This window comes from Aegilops tauschii, chromosome 5 (genome assembly GCF_002575655.3).
Source record: "Aegilops tauschii subsp. strangulata cultivar AL8/78 chromosome 5, Aet v6.0, whole genome shotgun sequence".
In the NCBI taxonomy this organism is placed as follows: domain Eukaryota; kingdom Viridiplantae; phylum Streptophyta; class Magnoliopsida; order Poales; family Poaceae; genus Aegilops; species Aegilops tauschii.
The window spans coordinates 456,631,426-456,651,373 of record NC_053039.3 but is presented as its reverse complement, the minus strand read 5'-3'; the positions used below and the strand labels follow the sequence as shown (position 1 = coordinate 456,651,373).

General features: G+C 45.4%; 2 protein-coding genes across 2 annotated transcripts; one reads left to right on the top strand and one right to left on the bottom strand.

The window, feature by feature from the left end:
* The first annotated feature begins 9,821 nt into the window (after positions 1 to 9,821).
* LOC109774600 (protein ELC-like) lies at positions 9,822 to 11,422 on the top strand. The gene has a single exon (XM_020333346.4). The coding sequence runs from the start codon at positions 9,956 to 9,958 to the stop codon at positions 11,171 to 11,173; it is 1,218 nt and encodes a 405-aa protein (XP_020188935.3). The 5' UTR covers positions 9,822 to 9,955; the 3' UTR covers positions 11,174 to 11,422.
* Positions 11,423 to 17,598: 6,176 nt separating this feature from the next.
* On the bottom strand, positions 17,599 to 19,739 carry LOC109774599 (phytoene synthase 2, chloroplastic). The gene is made up of 4 exons (XM_020333345.4): positions 18,831 to 19,739; positions 18,333 to 18,744; positions 18,063 to 18,255; positions 17,599 to 17,952 (listed from the first exon to the last, which is right to left on the bottom strand). Exons 1-4 carry the CDS (start codon positions 19,264 to 19,266, stop codon positions 17,782 to 17,784), a joined length of 1,212 nt encoding a protein of 403 aa, XP_020188934.1. The 5' UTR covers positions 19,267 to 19,739; the 3' UTR covers positions 17,599 to 17,781.
* Between the last annotated feature and the right edge of the window lie 209 nt (positions 19,740 to 19,948).

Here is a 19,948-nt window from a genome sequence, read left to right as displayed (position 1 = left end):
ACGAGCAAAGCTTGCTTGCACTTTTCAAGGAAGCATTGCAGTAGTATCAATGTTACCTGAGGAAATCACACTTTGATGGCAAGTCTATAAACGAATTTCCGGTGAAGTCTCTTGTGCTAAATTTAGAAGACATTGAATGGAAAAACCTTGTTATGCATTGGTCTCGTTCCCAGGATGAGGTACTGTCTATGATATCACATGACAATTTGAACTTCTACTTTTCTGCATGTGCCTTACAGATCTTTTTTGCAGGAAATCTGCTCGAAGAAGAATTCCGGTTTGAAAAGGACGACAGGATATCGCAAATATGCTGTCCGCTGCTTTGCTCTTGTTAGTACCTGTTGTCCTGTATCACTGTACTTGCATACATACCTGGTTCATTATGTGACAGCAGTATGCATGATAGCTTGCTTATCAATTGTTCGCTCCAAATTATCTGATCTATATAAATGGTTACATTAATGTAGAATATCCAATGCCAATGAAATTTTTTAGCTCTGCATTGTTCTTGTAAGTACCTGTTGTCCTTTATCAGTGTACTTATATTGACAGCTAGTTGTACATGTACCATCAGTCTGCAACTTATTTTCCTTTGCCCTCCATTTTCTACACATCAGATCTATATTTACTCTTACCATAAGGTTGGATAACACTGATGGTACTGAAGAAGTTTAGCTCTGCATTGCTCTTGGCTGTACCTTTTTCCTGTATCGCTGTACTTACATTTATAGCTACTTGGTTATGTAGCATCACTCTTCATCTTATCTTAAATATTCTCCATTTTTTCTTATATTATCACATCTATATTTACTCTTAACAAAATGTAGAATAAAGGCAATGCTTATGAATAAGATTATGTGGTAAACTTCTTGAATTGCCCCCCCCCCATCAGCATGGACAAGGGCTTTATAGAGCCTGTCTTCACCAATAATGTAAGTTTGTCCTTCTCAAGCCTTCAAACTTTGTTGTGGTTAGGCATGACTGCAACAGCTATTTATTTTTGGTGTTTGCATCAAATTGCAGTTTAAAGTTTATTATGTAGTTCATAAACAAAAGTTTGTCTTTCTCAATTTAAGTTTTCAGCTGTACAACCAAGTTCCTTCTTCATACCATGTAAATTAAACTATACAGAGCAAGTGATCTTCTTTTACACTGCATGTATGCTTCTGTTCTTGATCTGTAATCCAGTGGTGTGGTGAACCTACCCACTACAGCACAGTGTCATATTCTGCAATGTCTGAACTATGAACAATGCCATATCATTCTACTATTATTTAAACCGTCTCTTTATTTGCCAATCTGAAATGGGATAAATTGATAGCACACTAACCATTGATACTTATGAGTTCTTGATATATAATCCAGTGGTGTCGTGAAGCTGCCAACTCCTTCACAATGTCATTTCCTGCCATGTCTTGACCTGAACAATACCATATTGTGTTAATGCTATTTTAAACGGTGTCACTTTATTCGTTAGTAAGAAATGTTATGAATTGTCAGCACTCAAACTTATATGTGCAAAACCTGTCATCTGTCTGCTTGTTTATCTTTCAGAGTGAGGAGGATATAAGTGTCAAACAAGCACAGTCTCATTAGCTTGCTCAGCTGCTTGCGCTGCAGCTCCCGAGCAGGGCGAACCTTTCTTGAACTCTATTGAAGTATTGACGGTTTTGTATATTATTTTTTCGGCGTGTTTATTTGCATTGGTGGCGATCTTTGATGCCCAGTGTATGTAATCTGTTGTTTGCTTGTGCTTTATTATCATAGTGGCGAACTTTGCTGCCCAGTGGATGTAATATGCCGTAATTTCTTTATTGTATAGTCTAGGTTTTTTCTTATCCATGGTGCTGCAGTTATTTTACTGTATATATATCCTGTCTTCGCAGTAAACCGGCCAAACCATAAAATTACGATACATAATCGGGCCGTCATGCAAATCACTATGTATGATCCGCATCATGGGCCCAGTCATCTTGGTCCGTTAACAGGCCTAAATGTAAACTGGCCCACAAGTAGATTCGGGCCTTTAATAGGCCGAGTAAACTGCCGGCCCTATTTTCGCAAGAAAACTCAATGGGCTTTTAGGAGGCTGAAAAGTAGGTTGGGCCTGAAACGTGCCGAACAGCTCACGGGCCGGCAGCAGGCCTAAATAGACCCCGGCCCATGATTGTGCCAATCACATCACGGGCCGTTAACAGGCCAAAATTGTCTCGGTCCTTGTTTGGCCCAATCAGATTATCGGCTGTGAGCAGGCCAGATGCAAACCGGGCCGTAGTTAGGCCCAACTATATGACGGGCTTTTAACAGGTCGAAATAAATATAGGGCCGAAATGTTAAACGGGCCTTTAACAGGTTGAAACTAATATCAGGCCGAATTACTAAATGGGCCTTTAGCAAGTGGGCCCAAAAGTATAGCGTCCAGTTGACGGGCCGAATCTGATATGGGCCATAATTTGGCCCAAAGCCTCTTAAAGGGCCGGATCTTATATGGGTCGTATTTTGGCCCAGAACGTGGTAGGATTTTAACGGGCCGGATCTCGTATGGGCCTTTATTCGGCCCGGAACGTGGCAGACTGTTAATGGACCGGATCAAATATGGGCCGGCATTTGGCCCAAAACATGGCAGCCTGTGAATGGGCCGGCCCACTAGTGTCCTCAAAATCTTGTGGGCCTTCAGCTGGGCTGGCCCATTATGGTCCGCAAAATCTTGTGGGCATTTAGCTGGGCCGGCCCATTATGTTCCGCAAAATCTTGTGAGCCTTTAGTTGGGCCGACCCATTATGGTCCGCAAAATCTTGTGGGCCTTTAGTTGGGCCGGCCCATTTAACCTATATGGGCCTCTATTGGGCCATGCCACGTGTCAACGTATCATAGGCATGTCTCCTCCAATGGACGGGCGACATCTAGCCCACCGAGGAGCAGACACGTGTTTCCTCCAGCCAATGAGAATTTTACATGTGGAAAATCACCATTGGTCCGGGCTGTTAACCGGTTATCGGATCCAAAATCGGACCCGATAGCTTAACGGCGAGCCGTTACGATGGATGCCACGTGTCGGTCACCCTTGACGAAAGCACTTCTATGACGCATGATTTATCGTCGTGGAAGTGGACACTTCCGTGATGATAATTTTGGTAATGTCATGGAACACTTCTATGACAGCACAAGTATGACTATCTTGATTCTGTCATAAAATCGTCATAGATGTACATGCATGACAGAAAACGTGACCTACTGTGACAAACACGTATCATCACGGAAGTGTCTTTTTTTGTAGTGTGTGCAGCAATGAGGATAATCCTCAAATCACGGACCCAGTCCGCGTCATTGCTACTATCATCTTTCAACTTATTTTTCTCTAGGAACATATTAAAAAAACGGGGAGCTACATCGCAAGCTATTGATCTACAACATAGATATGCAAATACTGTCGGGACTAAATTCATGATAAATTAAGTTCAATTTGATCAAATTACTTAAGAACTCCCACTTAGATAGACATCCCTTAAGTCATCTAAATGATACGTGATCCAAATCAACTAAACCATGTCCGATCATCGCGTGAGATGGAGTAGTCATCAATGGTGAACATCTCTATGTTGATCATATCTAATATATGATTCACGTTCGACCTTTCGGTCTCCAGTGTCCGAGGCCATGTCTATACATGCTAGGCTCGTCAAGTTTAACCCGAGTGTTCCGCATGTGCAAAACTGTCTTGCACCTATTGTATGTGAACGTAGAGCCTATCACCCCTGATCATCACGTGGTGTCTCAGCAGATTTAGACGGTGCCCTATTTAACGTGAATGCAGTTGTCTCTAATGCATAACCCCAAAACGATAGTGGTAAATCTGTAAGAGACATCATAGATCGTACCATATCTAATAAAGTACGGTTACGACGTTCGGACACACCATTACGTTGTGGTGTTCCAGGTGGCGTGAGTTGTGAAACTATTCCACGTTGTTTTAAATGAAGGCCAAACTCGTAACTCAAATATTCGCCTCCGCGATCAGATCGTAGAAACTTTATTTTCTTGTTACGATGATTCTCCACTTCATTCTGAAATTCTTTGAACTTTTCAAATGTTTCAGACTTGTGTTTCATCAAGTAGATATACCCATATCTGCTCAAATCATCTGTGAAGGTTAGAAAATAACGATACCCGCCGCGAGCCACTACACTCATCGGACAGCATACATCGGTATGTATTATTTCCAATAAGTCAGTGGATCGCTCCATTGTTCTGGAGAAAGGAGTTTTAGTCATCTTGCCCATGAGGCATGGTTCGCAATCATCAAAAGATTCATAATCAAAGTGATTCCAAAAGTCCATCTGCATGGAGTTTATTCATGCGCTTTACACCAATATGACCTAAACGGTAGTGCCACAAGTATGTTGCACTATCATTATCAACTTTGCATCTTTTGGCATCAATATTATGAATATGTGTATTACTATGATCGAGATTCAATAAACCCTTTACATTGGGTGTATGACCATAGAAGGTTTTATTCATGTAAACAGAACAACAATTATTCTCTGACTTAAATGAATAACCGTATTGCACTAAACATGATCCAATCATATTCATGCTCAACGCAAACACCAAATAACATTTATTTAGGTTCAACACTAATCCTGAAGGTAGAGGGAATATGCGATGGTGATCTTATCAACCTTGGAATCACTTCCAACACACATCGTCACCTCGCCTTTAACTAGTCTTTGTTCATTTTGCAACTCCTGTTTCGAGTTACTAATCTTAGCAACTGAACCGGTATCAAATACCCTGGGGTTACTATGAACACTAGTAAAGTACACATCATTAACATGTATATCAAATATACCTTTGTTCACTTTGCCATCCTTCTTATCCGCCAATTATTTGGGGTAGTTCCGCTTCCAGTGACCATTCCCTTTGCAGTAGAAGCACTTAGTTTCAGGCTTAGGTCTAGCTTTGGGCTTCTTCACGGGAGTGGCAACTTGCTTGCCATTCTTCTTGAAGTTCCCTTTCTTTCCCTTGCCCATTTTTCTTTAAACTAGTGGTCTTGTTAACCATCAACACTTGATGCTCTTTCTTGATTTTCCACCTTCGCTGATTTCAGCATCGCGAAGAGCTCGGGAATCATTTTCATCATCCCTTGCGTATTATAGTTCATCACAAAGTTCTAGTAGCTTGGTGATAGTGACTAGACAACTCTGTCAATCACTATCTTATCTGGAAGATTAACTCCCACTTGATTCAAGCGATTGTAGTACCCAGACATTCTGAGCACATGCTCACTGGCTGAGCTATTCTCCTCCATCTTGTAGGCAAAGTACTTGTTAGAGGTCTCATACCTCTCGACACGGGCATGAGTCTGAAATACCGATTTCAGCTCTTGGAATATCTCATATGTTTCGTGGCATTCAAAACATTTTTGAAGTCCCGGTTCTAAGCCGTAAAGCATGGTGCACAAAACTATCAAGTAGTCATCATATCGAGCTTGCCAAACATTCATAACATCTACATCTGCTCCTGCAATAGGTCTGTCACCTAGCGGTGCATCAAGGACATAATTCTTCTGTGCAGCAATGAGGATAATCCTCAGATCACGGACCCAATCCGCGTCATTGCTACTATCATCTTTCAACTTATTTTTCTCTAGGAACATATCAAAAATAAACGGGGAGCTACATCGCAAGCTATTGAGCTACAACATAGATATGCAAATACTATCAGGACTAAATTCATGATAAGTTAAGTTCAATTAATCAAATTACTTAAGAACTCCCACTTAGATAGACATCCCTTAAGTCATCTAAATGATACGTGATCCAAATCAACTAAACCATGTCCGATCATCGCGTGAGATGGAGTAGTCATCAATGGTGAACATCTCTATGTTGATCATATCTACTATATGATTCACGTTCGCCCTTTCGGTCTCCAGTGTCCGAGGCCATGTCTATACATGCTAGGCTCGTCAAGTTTAACCCGAGTATTCCGCATGTGCAGAACTGTCTTGCACCTGTTGTATGTGAACGTAGAGCCTATCACACCCGATCATCACGTGGTGTCTCAACACGAAGAACTGTCGCAACGGTGCATACTCAGGGAGAACACTTATACCTTGAAATTTAGTTAAGGGATCATCTTATAATGCTACCGCCGTACTAAGCAAAATAAGATGCATAAAAGATAAACATCACATGCAATCAAAATATTTGACATGATATGGCCATCATCATCTTGTGCCTTTGATCTCCATCTCCAAAGCACCGTCATGATCTCCATCGTCACCGGCTTGACACCTTGATCTCCATCATAGCGTTGTGGTCGTCTCGCCAACTATTGCTTCTACAACTATCGCTAACGCATAGTGATAAAGTAAAGCAATTACATGGCGTTTGTATTTCATACAATAAAGCGACAACCATAAGGCTCCTGCCAGTTTTTGGTAAATTTTACAAAACATGATCATCTCATACAACAACGTGTATCACATCATGTCTTGACCATATCACATCACAACATGCCCTGCAAAAACAAGTTAGACGTCCTCTACTTTGTTGTTGCAAGTTTTACGTGGCTGCTACGGGCTTCTAGCAAGAACCGTTCTTACCTACGCATTAAAACCACAACGGTGTTTCGTCAAGTTTGTTGTTTTAACCTTCAACAAGGACCGACCGTAGTCAAATTCGATTCAACTAAAGTTGGACAAACAGACACCCGCCAGCCACCTTTATGCAAAACTAGTTGCATGTCTGTCGGTGGAACCGGTCTCATGAACGTGGTCATGTAAGGTTGGTCCGGGCCACTTCATCCAACAATACCGCTAAATCAAAATAAGACGTTGGTGGCAAGCAGTATGACTATCACCGCCCACAACTCTTTGTGTTCTACTCGTGCATATCATCTACGCATAGACCTGGCTCGAATGCCACTGTTGGGAAATGTAGCATGCAATTTCAAAAAAAATCCTACGCTCGGGGAGAGTGTGTCCACGTACCCTCGTAGACCGAAAGCGGAAGCGTTTGACAACGCGGTTGATGTAGTCGAACTTCTTCTCGTTCCGACCGATCAAGCAGCGAACGTACGGCACCTCCGAGTTCTGCACACGTTCAGCTCGATGACGTCCCTTGAACTCTTGATCCAGCAAAGTGTCGAGGGAGAGTTCCGTCAGCACGACGGCGTGGTGACGGTGATGGTGAAGTGATCCGCGCAGGGCTTCGCCTAAGCACTATGTGAATATGACCGGAGGCGTAAACTGTGGAGGGAGGGCGCCACACACGGCTAACAATGGTTGGTGTGTGTTCTAGCGGTGCCCCCACATATATATATAGGTTGGAGGGGAGGAGAGGCAGCCAAGGGGGCGCCCCAAGTAGGAGGAATCCTACTTGGGGTCCTCCCAATTCGGCCTCCTCCCTTTCCTTTTCCTATTCGGAGTAGGAAGGGAAGAGGGGGAAGGGGGAATCCTATTCCCTTTTTCCTTTCCTCCTTCCCCTTTCCTTCTCCAATTTGGCCAGCCAATATGGGGGGGGCACCAGCCCCTTTGTGGCTGGTGCGTTTCCCCTATTGGCCCATAAGGCCCATATCTTTTGCCGGGGGTGCCCGGAACCCCTTCCGGTGACCCGATACGTACCCGGTACCCTCAGAACACTTCCGGTGTCCGAATACTGTCGTCCTACATATCAATATTTACCTCTCGGCCATTTCGAGACTCCTCTTCATGTCCGTGATATCATCCGGGACTCCGAACAACATTCGGTCACCAAATCACATAACTCATATAATACAAAATCATCATCGAACGTTAAGCGTGCGGACCCTATGGGTTCGAGAACTATGTAGACATGACCGAGACACCTCTCGGTCAATAACCAATAGCGGAACCTGGATGCTCATATTGGTTCCCACATATTCTACGAAGATCTTTATCGGTGGAACCGTTATGACAACATATGTCATCGGTATGTTACTTTCCCGAGATTCGATCGTCGGTATCTTCATACCTAGTTCAATCTCGTTACCGGCAAGTCTCTTTACTCGTTCCGTAATGCATCATCCCGCAACTAACTCATTAGTCACATTGCTTGCAAGGCTTCTTATGATGTGCATTACCGAGAGGGCCCAGAGATACCTCTCCGATACTCGGAGTGTCAAATCCTAATCTCGATCTATGCCAACCCAACAAACACCTTCGGAGATACCTGTAGAGCATCTTTATAATCACCCAGTTACGTTGTGACGTTTGATAGCACACAAGGCATTCCTCCGGTATCCGGGAGTTGCATAATCTCATAGTCGAAGGAATATGTAGTTGACATGAAGAAAGCAATAGCAATAAAACTGAATGATCAATATGCTATGCTAACGGATGGGTCTTGTCCATCACATCATTCTCCTAATGATGTGATCCTGTTTATCAAATGACAACACATGTCTATGGTTAGGAAACTTAACCATCTTTGATTAACGAGCTAGTCTAGTAGAGGCTTACTAGGGACACGGTGTTTTGTCTATGTGTCCACAAATGTATCAAGTTTCCGGTTAATACAATTCTAGCATGAATAATAAACATGTATCATGATATAAGGAAATATAAAACAACAACTTTATTATTGCCTCTAGGGCATATCCTTCATACGAATGATCACGCGGGAGCTGAAACGTTTCTGTAGTGGAGATTGACCTATAAAAGAGATGTCGCTCCTCTTCAGAGTGATACATCAGAACACCGCCTTCTTCTTGCTTCCAAGTTCCCGAGCACTGAGCTACTGCTACGATCTTCACCATCCCGGCTTGCGGCGTGCACCGCAGGTCGGGACAGTAGGCCTCCGAAACCCACCTCTTTGAGTCCTGTACGGGAGAAGGGTGATAAGATTTTTGGGGAGCGCTCTGTGCAACTACTGACTTGTTCATCACGGACACCCCAGACACCGACGATCACTTCCCCAACGACGGCTTCTTCCCCGACATTGACCACCTCTTCGACGACATGGCCGGCGAGGATGTCAACCCCGTCACCAATGCTTCTGTCGCAGCTCAGTACGTCTTCGTCTTTCTGTTTAAGTTCCTGCCACAGTTTCTTGTTCTAGTGTCTATTCTATATATGTTCTGTTCTAGTTCATATATGCAGATGCTATTTACCTTCTCTCTGTTAGATTACATGACTTGTTCTATCTCTGTTATAATAGTCATGTTTTATCTAGTATTTTTGTTCACAAAATCACATGGTAAATTGCTCATATTTCCAACACTCCCTTCCTCTTAGAAGCCTCGGCTTCACGGGACCGCGTCACCGTCGTCTTGGATCTCGAGGGGCGACGCGACGGTGGGTTGCCAAGATTTTTAAATATTTGTATTAAGGTGAGGTGCCTTATATCTCATCATTTTGTTGGTAGTGTTCCATCATTGCACGATGTACGTAGTAGTAAGACAACAAAAGAACGACATAAAAGCCATTGCGGAGTCAATAGGCAATAGATTGAGAGGATGAATGATTTATGACAAAGAAGGCAATGGACGATGAGCTCAATGGAAAAGAGCAGCTAGAGGGGTGCACGTTGTCTGTTGGAATACAAAGAAGAAGTATTTGTGTTTGTGTTGTGGTTGAACATTGCGTGCAATGTGCTTGTTTGTTGGGAGTAAAAGAACATTGTTTACAAATTTATTTGTTAGCGCGTGACAACACATGGGCAGTCAACTACTCATATGTATCTTTGCTAATTCTATTCGTCAAATTAGTTTGTCAGAGGGTTTTTTCTAAGAAAACAAGTCGGATGCAAAATCAATTACTTCATTGCAAAGAAGCGAACCCTTCTTTTGTTTGAGAAAGTAGACTACTTCATTGCAAGGGAAGCGAACCTTCCTTACCCCTCCTATCGTGCACTCTTCTTCCTCCTTCCCCCAAATATCCAGAGAGAAGGCAGGAGGACCAAACCCTAGCCGCCGCCGCCCCGATCCGATGGCGCCGTCGCCGTCCCCGCCGCCGCCGGCGAGCGGAGCGCAGTACGCGCACCAGTTCCTCAACACCGCCCTCTCCCAGCGCGGTCCCTCGGCGCTCCCCTACGCGGAGGACGTCAAGTGGCTCATCCGCAACCACCTCGTCGCCCTCGCCGACGCCTTCCCCTCGCTCCACCCCAAGGCGGCCCTCTTCACCCACAACGACGGCCGCGCCGCGCACCTGCTCCAGGCCGACGGCACCGTCCCCATCCACCACGCCGGGGCAACCTACAACCTGCCCGCCGTCATCTGGCTGCCCGAGACCTACCCGCGCTCCCCGCCCCTCGTCTTCCTCTCCCCCACCCGCGACATGCTCATCAAGCCCCACCACCCGCTCGTCGACCGCTCCGGCCTCGTCGCCAACGCCCCCTACCTCCGCTCCTGGGTCTTCCCCTCCTCCAACCTCCTCGACCTCGTCAGATCCCTCTCCCACCTCTTCGGCCTCGACCCGCCGCTCTTCACCAGATCCGTCGCAGCCCCGTCTCCCACTCCTCCTCCCGCTCATCCTGCTCCTCCTCCCGCCGCCGCCTCCCCCGCCATGCGCCCCGAGGCCGTCTACGCTCCTGTCCCTCGCCCGTACAGGTTCCCGGCATCGCCCCAGCTCGCCGCGCGCCAGCCGCCCACAGAGGACCCAGCTGAGGTCTTCAAGCGCAACGCCATCTCCAAGCTTGTCGACACCGCCTACGCGGACGCTGCCGCCCTGCGCACCGCCCGCGAGGCAGAGGTCGACTCCCTCTTCGCCGTGCAGGCCGAGCTGCGTGGCCGAGGGGAGGCGGTGAACGATGGGGTTCGCAGGATCACGGAGGAGAAGGAGACGCTCGAGCGCCGGCTTCAGGACGTGGTGATGGCCACTGACGTCATTGAGGCCTGGGTTGCCGAGAACCGCAAGGGGGCTGCCGACGATGCCACTGAGGCGGAGGGGGCCATCCAGCCTGCTGACGTGCTGTCCAGGCAGATGCTGGAGTGCACAGCTACTGATTTGGCACTCGAGGACACCATCTACGCGCTTGACAAAGCTGTCCAGGAAGGATCGGTGCCCTTCGACGGCTACCTCAGGAGCGTGCGCGCACTTGCACGGGAGCAGTTCTTCCAGCGTGTCCTCTGCACCAAGGTTAACAATGCGCAGCAGCAGGCACAGGTTGCTAGGATGGCAGCACGGGCACCACAGTACGCCTCCTAGCCAAGATGATGGATAGGTCAGTATACATGCTTTATGATCGATCAATTCCATCCATTGTAAGAGAGTGGCTCAGTGTAAAGTTGGTTCCCGTTGTCGTTGATGTGTGTGCTTACTGAATATCAAACAGATGGATGTGTCACAATAATAACTTTATTAGTTTGGGTGTTGTAAGTTCATGGTGATGTTTGTGTAGGGTTGTTGAACTCGCAGTACATATCTCAGTTTTGAAATTTACACTCATTTCATTGATGTCTCTGTCTTTGGTAAGTCTCTACAGTATGTATGTTTGTTTGTTTGTTTGCTTAGATAGGCAAAAACAAAAAAAAACATACAGAGCCTAGTGTGTTGCTGTACTAGGTACAGTTGTACTATCCTAATTGCAGTCCGGAGATTGAAATCCAGGTATGAGAAGTATATGGACTCTTCAGTACTTTGGGAATGTTAGATATTTAGATGTTCTTTTTTCCTTCTGTCATGGCACTGCTGTGAACTTATTCCACTCTTGATACTTGGAACTGGAATAGTCTCCTAGCTGTGATATCCGGCTTGCACATATGTTTTGATAATTGTAAATGCATAACCATTTTTTTGTCCGTTGTGCTGCCGCTGAAGTTTGGCGGGTGCTTTGGCTTGGTGTTGGTGTTTCGAAGGTGTGTGTGATCTGAAGCCGACTGTTTCATTGCAATTTGTCTAGGCTTGAGGTTTATTTTCTGAAACAATGTTTCTTGGATTGCAGACTCTGAATTTGCTGAAGTAGATTATGTATGGTACTGAGTGTATTCAAAAGCTCTTTAAAAGCTTTTTGGGGTGTTTTTTAAACTATAAACAGTTGGGTAACCTTTTGCGGTGTTATGCGGGAAAGCTATTTAAAAGCCTATTCCGATCTTACCACCCCAAAATTACCCTTGGTTACGAAATCCCATGCCATGAGGACAAATTGTAACAAAGAGATTTGTATCTCCATAGATGTGATCCAAACATTACAGGGTTCCAACTTCCAAGCACACCAATTTCTTGAGCTGCACTAATGTACAAAGCATGTGCATAAGTTGTCCTATCAATATGACTATCCTTCAGGGAGGAAGCAACGAATATAGAGACCAAACAGTGGCTTGAGAACTGAAAACACCTTAGAATATACTCCCTCCGTATAGAAATATAAAAGCGTTTAGATCTAAACGCTCTTATATTTCTTTACAGAGGGAGTACTATTAGCAGAGTTAGCTTGGCGGCACGCCGCATACCTGTGTGAACTCTTGCTGTCGATACCCGTATCAGCCCAGCACCAGATTCAAGAATCTATGAGTTTAGGTACCACACTGACCTTGCACTGGCAACGAAATTAGTTGTCATCACCACGAGAATCTCTCACCACCCCAAAAATCGGAGAAAGAAGAGGAGTACTCACCTTTCAGATGTTAATTTATTTACTGCCAGGCCTGCTGTGTGGATTTTGTGCCCAGGAGATTCATATATTATTAAAGAGTACCACATGTTATTAAAGGGTACCACAGTAGGCGATCTAACCCTGGTGTTCTTTGCAACACAAGAGTACTGCAGCAGGTGTTCTTTTAACTTTGTTCATGCGCCTGTTCTTTCCACTCATTTTCCTAGAAGCAACTGAAAATTTGGATTTGATTACATAGCAACATGAAGCACATGCGCGGTGGTAAGCGGCACGATCAAGACAGGGCTCGGTGGTGTGTTCGTCAATACTCCAAACTGCTGTGGCATCAACCGTCCCTGATATAATTCAGACTATCGCGTGCAGGCGATCCAGGATGCTTTCCTTGAGAAAAAGAATCATCTATGCCCATCTCATATGAGTGATCTTGCCCCCAGTGTTCTGGATATACAGGTGAACATCATTCCTGTTTTTATTCCTTTAGTCATCGCACATGTGCAGTGCATCTTTCTGAATATCTATACACAAGTTTTTTGTCATTGACTTTTAGTTTAGAAAGAATTAGATATAACTACATTTTAGAAATATTGGAAGATGCTCGACCTTTTTGTCTTCGGTTTGATGGTACAGAGCGTGTTCTTTCTTTTGCCAAAGGTGTTAGGGCGAACAGAAACCGAAACAGCCCACTTGGATATCAGTGTAGAAATGGTTGTGTAGATCAAAACTGCATGCAGGGATAAGCAATGATGTGCATAATCGTAAATCCGTATGATGGTAGGCTGCACTTTAGGACTGTAGCATGTGACATCTCCAGTTGTTTTCAGATCTGATTGATTTTCAAGTTTTTGTGCAATACTATATCAAACAAATGTGCATTTACTACTCTTGCAGTCAGAATTGAGTTGTCAGATTTAAGCCATCTTAAGTTGTCAGTAGATTGTTGGTGTTTATAGGGTAGATGGCAGAATTGCTTCCTGCTCCATTGCAACTCTGACCAACCTTAACCTGAACTTTGAAGCTCCATACAACACCTATATAGTTAGCTGAAGGCTTGATAGACTATGGGTCCGGGTCACTGAATTTCATTGTAGTCACAAGTTGAACTCTGCCATTAAGATATTTGAAAACAAGATTTGATATAATTATTTCGAAGCTTGATTAAAACATCAACATTCTTACAAGACTACAGAAATGCTCCCTTCGTCCCAAAATAAGTGTCGTGCTTTTAGTTCAAATTTGAACTAAAACCATGACACTTATTTTCGAACAGAGGGAGAGTAGTAAATAAGACTCACATTGCCGATTTATGTGTCAATTTGGCATGGGGTCATGGTGCATGCTGATGTTCCACTCTCGGACAGAGAGTGCAAGCACAGTGTAACATCACAACATTTCACATGATTGAATTTCTAAAAGACCTTTGAAATGCACTTTTCAGTTTTGAGTTGGACATGATGGTGGAATCTGTTAACGTGGCGATTAAGTGTGTTCAGGAGCTGATAGAAAAAACAAGACACTTCAATCAAACCAGCATGCATAATGCATTGGGTGTGTATTGGAGTAGTTATTTCGTTCAAGACGGGCCCAGTGTTGAAGACGTTTTTACTTGTATGAACAGTGGTTTTATTGGTGCGTTCATTGGGCTTTACAAGAAGCCCCACTCAGCCAGGCTTGGACCTTTGCTGTTCCAGACGTTTTATCAGAAAAATGTATTCCTTGGTACAACTGTACTTGATGTGAGGCCAGCTCCACATCTGTCTAAATCTGTACCCATATCCTGACCTGAAGTACCTAAATCTGTACCCATATTCATTGGTGCTGCAATAGGCTTTCAGATTATGTCCTTATTTGTCGAATATATGCTAGAAAGAAGGAATTTTCTGAAGAATGCTTGAAAGGCAGAGTTCAGCAAACAAATGACAATTATTTGTCCCCTCAGGAAGCTCTCACACAATCGGGCACTCGATCTCTATGGTGCCAAAAGAACCTACAGATCGGTACATCATTTACTGAGGATCTGCTTCACATAGAGGATCACACTGATAGGGTTACCCAGCCAAAAAACTCTCATGTAGTATAAGTATTGCCTTGTCACTGTGGTAAGCAAAATAATTCTTATCGACAAGGATTTCTAAAGGTCAAAAATAGTAATCTTTGACCAAGTTTATAAAGAAAATCATTTATATCTGCAATACCAAGTATATACAGTATGAAAATATGTCTCATGATGTATCTATTGATATACACTTGGTATTCTAAAATTCTAATGAGTCAATCTCAAAGGCCACCACAACAGAACACAATTAAGTTGGAATATACCTAATGCAGCAGGAGAGCAGCAGCACTGACCAGTCTAGCTTGAATCTGTGCTGTACATCACTCCTATGTAGTCCCTCCGTTCCATAATTTTTATCGTGGTTTTAGTTCAAAGGTTCTGCTCTGTTACAGTTTACACTGGGGGATTAGAGCTAAATAACTAACGGTGCCTCTCTGAAGGAAGGCTAGACACGGTGTCGTTGAGGGTATCTTTCTGTTTCCCTCGCCTCTCAGTTGCACTAATTTCAACCACACGGCCAACTTACAGTTTCTTATTTAGCACTTACGGTTCGGGAAGTACAGGCAAGATCTTTGTGAGCTCATACTGATATGATATGAATATGATTCTTGGAGTACCAAGCAATCCATCTGTACTTGTTATATTTCTAATATGATTCTTGCAGTACCAAGCGCTGCCATCTGTACTTGTTATATTTCTAAACTAGCATGTTGACTTCAAGGATGGAAATCTTTCTAGCTAACCAAATTTGATAGCTATGCTGACGGGAGCAACATTTCATATACAATCAAATGAATCAATCACTTGCCATTTTTGGTAGAGTGGACTAAATTATTAGTCATTGCATGATGGATGTAGGCCTGCAGATAGATACCCGACCCAATTCAAATGACCTTCCACAATGAGTACATCTCACTCTGCTCTGCATCATTTTCTAACAAGTGCATAATTTATCTTCAACACTTTGTACATTGCAAAAACATACTCAAGGTCCAACTTAAATTTGTACCTATTGTACATCATTGCTATATACTACCAAGGCTCTGCTCTATGTGTGTCACTGTTACACTAGAGAATCAGAGCTAACCAATTAACGGCGCCTCTGCGAAGGAGGAGGCATGAGGGACCTGAGGTAAGCTTTGGGCAGCGCCGCCGGCTTCTCGGCCTTGGGAACATAGGCCCTCTTGTTGAAGTTGTTGTAGCCGTTCCTCGATCTCGTCCAAGATCTACCAGTAGTGGCGGAGACAGGCTCCCAGGGCCCAGGCCTGAGGCGCAAGCCTGAGGTGCAAGGCCCAGATTCTTTGTGCACTGTAGCATTTTGTTGTACATGTCTGCTACAGTATATTAAGGCGGCTCGGGGCGGCCTGCTTGGCTGGCTCCGCCCCAGCATGCCAGTACAGAAGCAAAGATGCCCAGTGTGTAGATAATTTAGTGTGTGGGTAATTTAGTGTATAAGCAAGCAGACACTAGACACAATTTAAAAACACTGTTTGTCTATTTTTGGAGCAAGGCAAAAACTATGGAAGTGTCCAGTGGGTTGATCTAGAGTGGCCAGACTAACTTGAGAAATCACCTGCCTAGTTGTGGGACATGTTTAATGTAGGTATATGTATAGTTATCTATATGTTTCTAACTTCAATTTATCATAAGGAAATGTATGTTTAATAATTGTATGAGAAAGGTTTAAAAAAATTGTATGAGAAATATATATGATATATTATGAAAATGTGATTACATCAAGAATATTAGTATCTATACCTGGAAAATAGATATTTAACATATTATAACAAAATGTGTATAAAAAAATAAGTTTATCATTAATTTATTGACATGAACAATTGTAACGAAATAAAAAAGTTTACTACAAATAAGTGAGAACCTTTGCAATGATTCAATTAATAAGAACAACATAATTTTACTCGTTGTTGTGTTCTTTAGGAAAAATATACCGATCTTAGAGATTTGACTTCAGAGATTTGACAATCTTATGAAATCCCTCGTGCATATATTGACTGTATAAGTTGACTAAATGTCGACGACACAATCTTTTGTTTCCTTAGTTGTTAGTTGTGTTAGAAGAGCATGGAGAATAAAATACTTTAACTCTGATCTCAAAATTATGTAAGAAAGATCATGTTGATGCCCTATGTATTATGTCGAACCCAATGGATTTTTCAAGCTTGCTTCTCAATACTTGAATTAATATATCCTTCGGACAAAAAATAAAATAAGGAGTGGTAATCTTAAGTAAATGCGGATTTTTACAGCTACTATGAAATGTGAGTCCAATTGGGTTACGATCCAATCCACCATTTATTCATATTTAATTTTGGATTTGAGTTAAACAATATTACTGACTTAAACGGTGTGTGGAAAAAGTAAGTGGAGACCTTGATAAAAAAAATTCATCGAACCAAATCGTGATCCTTAATTGTGAGGACTCCTAGACTGTCGGAGTTATTTCGGAAGCTTCTACGTTTAAAAGGGTTCAGCGGTCACTTTAAGACCTACCTTAGTGAATGGAGCTCGTTCTTTGTTGCCGAGGCTCTCGAAAAATGAGGTTAGACAAGGTGTCGTTGAGGGTATCTTTGTGTTTCCTCCTCCACAAGACCAAAGTACAGTTTCCTATTTAACACTTGATGGTTCCGGAGGTACAACTCAAGATCTTGGTCAGCTCATGCTGGTATGAATATGATTCTTGCAGTACCAAACCATGCCATCTGTATTCATTATATTTCTATAAACTAGCATGTTGACTTCAGGGATGGAAATCTTTGTTGGTGAGCTCATGCTCAGCAACTATGCTGAAAAAAACAACATTTCATATAAAATCAAATGAATCAATCATTTGCCATTTTCAGTACAGTGGACTAAATAATTAGTGGTTGCATGATGTAGGCCTGCCTGTAGATAGACACCCAACCCAGCTCACCAAGATGACCATCCACAATGAATACATCTCTGTTTTCACCAAGATCATTTTCTAACAAGCACATAATTTTTCTTCAACACTTTGTACATTGCAAAAAAAAAACGTACTCACAAGGTCTAGCTTGAATCTGTACTGTACATCACTGCTATATACTACAACTACAAGGCTCTGCTCTCTGTGTAGTGTTACTGTTACACTTACACTAGAGGATCTAATCAACGGCGCCTCTGCGAAGAAGGAGGAGGCATGAGGGACCTGAGGTAAGCTTTGGGCAGCGCCGCCAGCTTCTTGGCCTTGGGAACGTAGGCTCGCTTGCTGAAGTTGTCGTAGCCGTTGGCCTCGATCTCGTCCAGGATCTGCCGGTACAGAAGCAGAGATGCCCACACCTGCATGCAATTTGTATTGCATGTTAATCTGAAACTTACTTAGACTACTCTATTAACATTTTTGGCTGAGAATTTTGAATTTTCTGATGGAACTTCTGTCGCGCGCTTACCGGCCATCGGCTCTCCTGGTTGAGCTCGGCGGCGCCTTGCTCGGCCTGCTGGAAGTAGGCCCTGGCCCTCGCAATCTGTCCCTTCATGAAGCTCCTCCACTCGACGGTGACGCGACCGGCGAAGATGTCCGCCTCGGAGATGCCGGCCGTGGCGAGCTCGTCCTGCGGCAGGTAGATCCTGCCCCTCCTCGCACTGTCAGCAGCGGCGGCGTCAGAGATGAGCAGGTGATTTCAGAAGCAACGTATATATACAACTGAACTGACACTTACTCCTCGCCGACGTCCCTGAGGATGTTGGTGAGCTGGTTGGCGACGCCGAGGGCGAGCGCACCGGCGTACACCGTCTCGACGCCCGCCTGGGAGCCCGGGGAGACGCCCATGACGGGGACGGTCATGAGCCCGACCGTGCCGGCCACGCGGTAGCAGTAGAGGTAGAGCTCGTCGAAGGTGGCGTAGCGGGACTTGGCGAGGTCCATGCGCATGCCCTGGACCATGTCCCGGAACGGCCGCTCGTCGACGGCCGGGAAGGCGGCCACGGCGTCGGCCAGCGCCGCGTCGAGCATGTCGTAGGGCCGGCCGGCGAAGACGCCGTCGAGGCGCGACTCCCAGCGGTCCAGCGCCAGCGCCGACGTGTGCGCCGCGTTCGGGCCGTCCACCAGCTCGTCCGTCCTACGGCACCACACTGGTCGACACATCCAAGAAGTTAGTAACCACATCAATCATCTCCTCTCGTCGCTTGCATCAGTGTCATGTGGCGATGTGGATTACCGTATATTGCCCAGATCGCCCGCCTCCGCTCCGGCGTCATGAGCTGCGTGGCCAGGTAGAACGTCTTGGCGTACTCCTTGCACACCGCGCCGCAGCGGTCGAAGGCCTCGTCCAGCACGCCGGCGTCGCGCCTGGAAAGCCGCGCCTTCCTCGGCGTGGTCGAGGCCGCGAGCGCCGCCTGCTTGAGCACGACCTGGCGCACGCTCTCCTCGTACGACACGGTCACCGGCGCCGCGACGTCCTCCATGCTCCACGGCGCGGCCGCCTCGAGGCAGACACCGGGGTGGGACGGGCCGGCGGCGCGCGCTGCCACAGAAGCAGCAGCTCGCTTCCCGTGGTCGCCGGCGAGGAACACCACCGTCCTTGGCGCCGCGCCCATGAACCGGCGCTGGGCAGCGCACGCGGGCGAGGTCACCGCGCGGCCGGTGGAGAGCATGGCTGGAAAAACTAGAACTATCCCGGACCGATGTTAGTCACTGTGTTGTGTGCGCGCGTTTCGGTGGCTCGCTACTCCCTTGTCCTGGGTGGCGGCCTTCTTGTAACGCTGAGCCGTGTGGGTGGGCGTGGCCGAGCGGCCACGTGTGGGCTGGATCAGCATATGGATATGGGCACCCACCCACTTTTCTCCTGGCACTCCAGTGCGCGCGCGAACTGACTCTGGAAGAAACGGAGATGAGAGCACACTACACGTAGCTGATGTTGGATTGGACGCCATGACGCGACGCCACTGGCTGCACGCAGGCCGGATGGACGGATATTCTGTTGCCAGGAAGCTTGAGGCAGGCAGAGATGGGCCGACACGATCGATGGATGTAGGAATGTCTGCTCTGAATTTACCGACCAGTGGAATAATCCTCCATGGATCGCACAGATCCACACACGCAGATCTATGCATGTGCGTATGTGACTGTCAGTTAGTGGAGTAACCACCATCCATATGATATGAGTATCACACCGGCCAGGCCATTGACCAGCACCGAACGAACGAACGATTCGATGGTGACCAGACCACCACCGACGTGGATCATGGATGCATGCATCCGCCCCCGTCGCCTCGCCGTCCCACGTCCAGCGCGGCCACATGCCGGCAGGGGGCGGTGACCATCGAGCCCGGCTGA

Bases quoted from the DNA above. Each gene is read 5' to 3' on its own strand.
- LOC109774600 (XM_020333346.4), top strand. From the start codon at position 9,956: ATGGCGCCGTCGCCGTCCCCGCCGCCGCCGGCGAGCGGAGCGCAGTAC.
- LOC109774599 (XM_020333345.4), bottom strand. From the start codon at position 19,266: ATGCTCTCCACCGGCCGCGCGGTGACCTCGCCCGCGTGCGCTGCCCAG. The intron at 18,745-18,830 runs GTAATCCACATC...TGTGTCGACCAG, and splicing joins GGCGATCTGGGCAATATACG to TGTGGTGCCGTAGGACGGAC. The intron at 17,953-18,062 runs GTAAGCGCGCGA...AATTGCATGCAG, and splicing joins ACCAGGAGAGCCGATGGCCG to GTGTGGGCATCTCTGCTTCT.